Source organism: Habropoda laboriosa, unplaced genomic scaffold (assembly GCF_001263275.1).
Source record: "Habropoda laboriosa isolate 0110345459 unplaced genomic scaffold, ASM126327v1 scaffold301, whole genome shotgun sequence".
NCBI lineage: Eukaryota > Metazoa > Arthropoda > Insecta > Hymenoptera > Apidae > Habropoda > Habropoda laboriosa.
In genome coordinates this window covers 371,479-379,046 of record NW_017100408.1, presented here as the reverse complement: position 1 = coordinate 379,046, position 7,568 = coordinate 371,479, and the positions used below count along the sequence as shown (strand labels likewise).

At 46.4% G+C, this 7,568-nt stretch overlaps 1 protein-coding gene across 1 annotated transcript in view; it reads left to right on the top strand.

Annotated features, from left to right (window-relative positions):
• The first annotated feature begins 649 nt into the window (after window positions 1–649).
• LOC108575456 overlaps window positions 650–7,568 on the top strand; it is a 264,797-nt gene continuing 257,878 nt past the window's right edge. Inside the window, exon 1 of the mRNA XM_017938255.1 lies at window positions 650–813. Coding sequence (XP_017793744.1) covers window positions 650–813 — 164 coding nt within the window. The remainder of the gene's footprint in view (window positions 814–7,568) is intronic.

The window sequence follows — 7,568 nt, the reverse complement described above, 5'->3', positions numbered from 1 at the left end:
GCGTTATTTCGCTGTGCAATTATCGGTAGAGGTTGTTCGAGGAAATAATTAAAAACGTTTAAAGGTGGAATAGCATTTGGCGAGCGCACGTGGCAAACAAATCCCCTTCCTCTCTCTCTAAACCCGTAGAGATTTTTATTTTTGTCTCGTTCCATCGTGATTTCTCCATCTCGTTTCCACCACTCCTCTTCTCTCTGTACTCAGCACACGCTGTGCTCGCGACTTTCGGGATCGCTCTTTCGAAGTTCACCGGCAATCCCTGTGATGTCTGCCTGTCCTTGCGAGTACAAGAGAAAATGGCACTTTTGTGTCCCGGTTACTAATGCGTCTCGTAATAATTTCGTTTTTTTTGTCGACTGCCTTTTACGTGACTCGTTTCTCCTCGTCGCAATTTCTAGATCGTCCCGTTTCCTTCTCTCTCTCTCTCTCTCTCTCTCTCGCGGATAGAACCTTGTGTGCAGTTGGAACAGAGAAACAGAGAGAGAGAGAGAGAGAGAGAAGAAGGAAGGGACAGAGAAACGAGTGGTACACGTGGAAATCAGTCGACATGGAGGAAAGAGGTAAAACAAGTGGAGAAGAAGAATATGAGAAGTTTTATCTCCAGAGTTCTGACAACAGCGAACGTTTTTGGATTATTTGCAGAAACGACATGGAAGTACGGACAGAGAGACCTCGAACGGCTGGCCGGATAGCACCGACCGGACGCGTTACTCCGACCATACATCAAACAGGTGGAGGAAGAAGAAAAGCGATACCAGTGCCGCCACCGAGGGTGCCTACCCCTATGCCCCCCGCCAACAATAATCAACAAAAGTAAGTAAATTATGTTTGCCCGATAATCCGTTTTCCCCTCGTTCGTTCGATGCAAAAATATGTGTATATATCACACCCTCGGTGAAACGGCAAACTACAACCTACCCCCGTTCTATAACCAACGATAAAACTAAGATAAGAGTGACGTTTCGCTTGTAATAACTCTTCCACCGTTGAAATATCTCAACTGTATATACTATACGGAGTATGATTGCACCGTTTCTATCGTAGCTCTAACCAAACTCGTATCGGTTTCTCCACCGAAACGTTTTCCACTCGTCGCATCGATAGAACGACGTGACGTTCGAGATTCGAAGTCGCGTAGTACAAGGGGACAGATGGGTGGACGTGATTAAGTAAGTGGGATTAGACGCGCGCGAACTTCGGTCTCGACTGATCAAACTTTACCCAGGCTATACCGGTTACTCTCTCTTCAATTTCAAGATGTTCCCCCTTTCTAGTTGTATATACGGTATTTCGTGTAGTTTCGACTGCCTGGTAACGGCGTGTCTGATTCAATTACATTAGGCGTCCGATTGTGAAAGCGTGTTAGCACGTCTTTTTTTCAATTTCACAGACATTCCGAACTTTCAGGCACAACACGTAGCCAACCTAGCAATGCTACCTTTTCAAGATCTCTGCAATACACGTTCTTAACGTAAGAACGAATCGAAGTCGAGCGAGAGATACTTTTCTAGCCCCCGTTCTCGCAAACTGACGCACTAGCTCATCCCTTTAAACTGATAAAGCGCACCTACAACTTTATCTTTTGGCTTAGGGGATTTCGCGCAGGCTTGAGGGTATATCGGGCAACCAGTCGGCTAGGATAGGCTCCATTAACCCAGGGTGTGTAGCAGGGAAATAGAGGGAGTTTGGCCCGTCTGATTAAAGTTCACGAAACACGGGAGAGACCACCGGCCACTTTACTGATCTCTTCGACCAATCTACTTCGACCACACGTTCGATTCAACTAGCACGTGGATTCGAAAGGCTCTTCACCGCATCTACTATGCCATAGCATTAGCTACGGAATACGTAAACCTCTATCGTTCTCGTTTCTGCGTCACACTCCTCGCCAGTTCCACCGTTCTGCCTCGCGTGAGATTAGCATGTTCGATTGCAACTTGCTCACCATCGTCTTAATCGTTTTAATTGTCCGTTCTTTTTTTTTTTTGGCTCTCTTAGAAGGCTGGTTTTAAAGGAACGTCCAGGTTTCAGAGTGGACGATAGCGATATTCTGTTAGTTGGAGAACTGGCTCGGTCCAGTCAGACTCGTTATTCCACGACACAAGTGACGTCGCGGTCCGCGATAGAGTCGTAAAATGTACAGCACATGCCGCGGATCCCACTTGCACGCGGGCAACTTGCGTCTCTTAGAGAATTCGAACCACGTAGAAGACTTAACGGAGCAACGTATATATCCGCCGGGCGAATTCATTTCCCAGACGTCCCATATCCCGCGACGAGATGCGTTTTCGGCGCGTCCAAGTTCGAACTGTCTCCGCGTAAAGCGGCTTTCTGTCTTGGTTCTACGCTCGTTTAAATATCCCATCAAGGAGCATCGCGCAAAATTGTCCACGTCGTTTGCTCCGGCAAGTATGTATCAGGAAATTTGCGAAACGTTGGAGTGCTTGGTATAAATCGTTGCTTTCTCCTCCGTTCGTTGTTCCTCCCACGTCCTGATGATTTTAAACGGGGAATATTTTAATGAACTTTTCATCGTTGCATATGAAAAGAATTTTCCCTTTATCGTTTGCTCTCGGTATCGTTTTGAGAGTAAAGTGTCTTTTGTCGGGAGTATTCTACAGATCCCCAGTATTGCGCGACGTGAATCTCTATTATAATTCCGTGCCGCATGACATACAATCGGTGCATACGTTTCTCAACTAAATCGCGATATTATTCAACCCGCCATTTATAATCTCGGACAAACTTTTTCACAATTATACACCGGTGCAGTTTACGTGAAATAAAGAATGACCGATTCTGCACAGTTCTTGAGCGCGCGGTTCTCCGCGAGCTAGAAATTATACGAGACTACGGGGCTAGAGCAGAAAATAAAATTCAGTGATTCGGTATTCTCGTATCGTGCGCGTTGGCGATCGATGGTCGGCTGGTTGTTCAAATTTTTAACGAGTCTCGCAGCACCGCGAAATTAATTACTTAACAGCCAGAGCTTTTTTCCCAACGTTCGTTGGAAATGAAACCTCCGGCTCTCGCTCTCTCTCTCCCCATTTCAGCTGGGTTCATTCTCCTCTAGTTCTCCGGCGAGAAACGTACACATCGACAGTGCTTTTATGTGTATATATGTATGCACAGGGTGGTATGTACGAATACATCATTAATACGCGATAAGTGTCGCTACTTGTCGAACGCTGTCAATGACTTTTTCCCCATCCCGTCTCCCTTCAACGATTCTTCTGGCGCCAGTGACAACCTGAGACCGATACACGACGTAACAAGCACGCTGTGTGTTTTTTTCAAACCAGCTAGATGCAATTTTCTCAGTCTTTCATTCCTTTCGCCTTGCACGATTTTTATAACAAGAGAAGTAAGTGTTATTCCTTCTTTTAATTGAACCGCCAAGCAAGGTTTTCCACGTAGAAAAATTTCAACGGTGCGCGGCTAAAGAGTTAGATTGCCAGACGCGGATGATCCTCAATGTCGCGAGCAAAGTGTTAACCAACGAGGAACCATCTTCTTTCATCCCCCATCTTCCCCTCTATGACTCTTTTAGTCTGATAACGTAACCGCTAAGACTATTATTTAACCAACCACGGTACCATTTCCTCCCATACCCGCGAATTTAATCAACGTCGGACTTGTAAAAAGTTTGCCCGGAGAGAAAGAAACTCGTACCGTCCTCGTACGAATATTCGACGAGCGGTCTCTGCGTAAGACGAAAGTAGGATGGCTCGCGTGTCTGTGGACGAGAATGGGAAGGAAAGGAGGAGGGTAGAGGAGATTAGAGATCTACAACTTATCTCGAAAAGTGGTTTCCGTCATGGTGTACAAGTGGTCGTAAGCGGCTTAAAGGCGCATCCATGTGATTCTGGTGCGTGTCTCGCGCGACTTGTAATACGCGGATGAATCTGCATTCTATTAATTAGAGATTCGAGTCCCCGGTATGTATGTACGGTTGGTCTGCGAGCAAGCAAGCGTCACTTGAAAATTTTACTTAAAAAGAGGAAAAGAAAGAAAGAGGATTCGTTTTGCAAACGGTGACGTACATCGACTGATGCCGGACCCGTTTTATGTGCCATTTACCGCGCAAGTGCACGCGGTAGACAGCCAGGCTACGTTGTAGTAGCGAAACGTAGAGCTGGTTACCGAAGGGGAGAGTAGTAAATGGGTGAAAAAACTCGCCAACTCGCTGGATTAAGATCGTTTTAATTTCATTGGTTCGGGCTAATTACCTCTCTCGACGATCAGCCACCTACCGAATTTCCGCGGTTTTCGGTTTCACGCGTCTGCGTGCAACGTGATCTCATCTCTACCGCTCTTTTCCTTCCTATTACTATCGGTTTTCCAATTCCTCGCTTCTTTTCACTCCACCGCAGGTAGTCTGATCAGGCACCAACACGAGAAACGAACGTGTGTGTATACCGTAGGTTTGAAAGAGAGAGAGAGCGTTGGTTTGCACGTTTGGGGGAAAATTGAAAAACCGAACGATGAACCAGGCAAATGACGGAAAGTTTGAAGCGTAATGTCCGTGGGAAAACGAGCCAATTATCCAAAATGTCCACGACCATGCGAATTTTTTCCCTGTGGATTCTAATTAATTAGCATAGGACGGACCGGTGCCGATCCCTCGGTCGAACGGTCGTGCCCTGAACAGGCCAGAGGTTCATTAGATCCTTCAGTACCAGTTGAAATTCTGTCGACCACAAGGCAAATAGTTGGCCGCCGCTTTATGCGAGCCCGAAGAGCAGCTTTGTATCAAAGAGAGCTACCCGTATGTATTCATTAGACGGTATTTAGCATAGTTCCAATGAACGGTGCAGGTTTCGCCTCTGACTGAAGCGCGCGAGCACCGAGAGACGCGCGGAAGATCGTCAATGCAGAATCGCGGAATCGTGACGGTTCGTTCATGTATAATATGCCTTCTGGGTGAGAATCGTGGATCGAACGAACGTGTTGCTCTTATCGTAGTCAAAGAGGCACTTGATACTTTGGTGGTTTTAGCCTGTTGCTGATCAGTTTGGCTTCGTTACGATGAAATTTTAAAGTGAATTTTCAATACTTTCCTATTTGAAAGGAATGCAATTTTAGCGTGATTTTACTCAGATAAGGTCTCTTCGTAACTTGTCACAGAATTACACGAGCAGCAACCAAATGTAGATTACAAAAAGACGTAGCCTGACTAAAGTGTTAATTACGCCGCTCCTCTTGCTCGTTATAAGGCTAACGTAATTACTTTGAATCGCCACTGGTCTTAACAGGAACAACTGATAAGTCTCATTACTCCCACTTGGATAATACATTTTTCACGATCCACATTCTCCGCTAAACAAGTATCCTCCTGTTCGAAAAAAACAAAGCAAAAAATAAGAAGAAAATTAGAGGTTCTCCAGGATCCTCGATTAAACCCTGATCTTCGTTGCGATCGACAACCAGTCAGCTCTCCAATTAACGAATATCGATAACAGCGATTTCCTATTAACCCAGGGGAAGGCTGGATCGAAGGTGGAGAGTGGAAGACAAAGATGATCGATGATCGTTTGGAAGTTGGGACCGGTGTAATCGTAGAGAAAACTGTCCAACTGCTGGCGCAAAGTGTTTCTAGGGTATGGCTTTTGACGACTGGTCGCAGATGGGGAGGAGCATTCTGGTCTGATCGTTTCGATCAGACTGGAAAAAGTTTGTCAACCGGCTCGTTAATGAAGCGATAGACGGAGGCAACCTTTATTAGTATTTACTGTGACAAACGGAACGGAACCTAAACTGACTCTTTCGATGGCGGAACGCCGTGGACCGTGTTCTACTCCTCTTCCGTCAAAAGGATCAAAGCGCTTTCGTTCGTTCGTGTTCCGTTCTGTTCGAGGATCGAGAGAGCGCGCACGGTGTATGTATTCATTTTTTTTCGAGTGCGCTCATTCGAACGCGCGCGTCGTTCTCTGGACATAAGCCGGAAATGCGAGAAGAGAGAGAGAGAGAGAGAGAGGACGCGGATGAACGCGAACACCCGGATTTTAGGCAAAGGGCAACCTCTGGACACAACTGGAATCAGAACGTCCGTGGTATCGATCTTTTTCTCGCGTAACGCCTGTTCGTTAGGCAGCGCTCGTTATGGTTACGGTTAATCTGGAAGAGAGTCTCTTTATTTGTGCCTGAATCTTTGTTCGTTTGTACGTAAACTCGACGGTTTCACTCCCTTGTTTCCCTCGTTCTTCTTTGGATCTACCTGACCAGGGCAGCCTCTCTGCGTTTTATCCGTTTCGCGGTCTCGCTCTCTTTCAGGACGATAGCTCGGTTCTAATAGACTCCACTTTCCCTCGGTTACTTTTAACGAGATTTGTTTTTCACAGGCCCCCTATACCATAATTGCATCAACGATTTACTACTTGTTTCGTCGAGGGCTCATTAGCGGCGATAAAGCGAACGCTGTATCGGATACGCTTTATAAATAATTGCAGCTGGTTCGAACTGATTCGCGCTCCTTGAATAATTTGCTTTACTGCCTGGGACATCAATCGATCCTTCTGTGCATACTTTTATCTCCCTTGTCTAGAAATGAAGTTGAAAAATAGTCACGGCAGGGACTTGCCTTCCTCTCTCTTCACCGTCACCTTCGTATCTTCCTCTTTCTTCTTCTCCTTCGTTCTCCGGAATCTGAATAGGTAGAGAAGGAAAAAAAATTGACGAATGATTAGAGATTGAAGCTGGACACCCTGAGGAGGAGATTAATCTTCGTATTTTTTATCTCTAAATCGCAATCACATTTTGCCATTTTTGATCTACCAAGCTTGCCCATAAGATACACGTTAGCGGGTGAAATGAATTTATCGAAATCAAGAACCGAAAATTGGGATAAAAGCCAAGGGTGAATATAATCTGCGGAAAATGATCCCCTAATCTGTTTACATTTAATATAATCATTATGATAACGCGAAGGGAGGGTGCACAGGAGGGATGAGGATTTGATTTCTTGACGCGTGCAAACGCATTGCAATGCTCGGCCGCGGTGGTGGGATTGAGATCCTTTGATAGGAGAGCTCGGAGCGCGTGCGAACGCCGCCATCTCGAAATACGTCAAGCGATTTAATGAGCCGGATTTCACTGGATCGGCGTCGAATGGGGAACGGGAATCTTCCTATGGGAACTCAGTGGCGTATGAGCCGATCGGCACAGGGTATTGGGGAACGAAATGCACGGGCGAAAATGGCGCGAGAGAGGACGTCGGAGGGTGGGTTACGCGGAAAACTGGGGTCAAAAGCCCGCAGAAATTTTCAACAAAGCCGCCCATTGTGTTCGCGAGCGGCAAAAGGGGTGCCAAGCCACGTATATAATGTTCGCCTGCGAGCTTCGTTTTCTTCCTCTTCCTCTCTCTCTTTCCGCTACACTCTTCTTTCCTCGTATACTGTGTGCTTACGCACCGGTTGCGTACCTGTCGTAAAAATGGCATTTCACGTAAACCACTCTGCGCACACCGTTTCCACTCGCGCGTGTCTTTCCGTATTTTTCTGTCGGTGGTGCGTGTCGTTCGATTGTCACTCGCACGGGTCCACTTTGATATCCGCTATACCCAGGTAGAT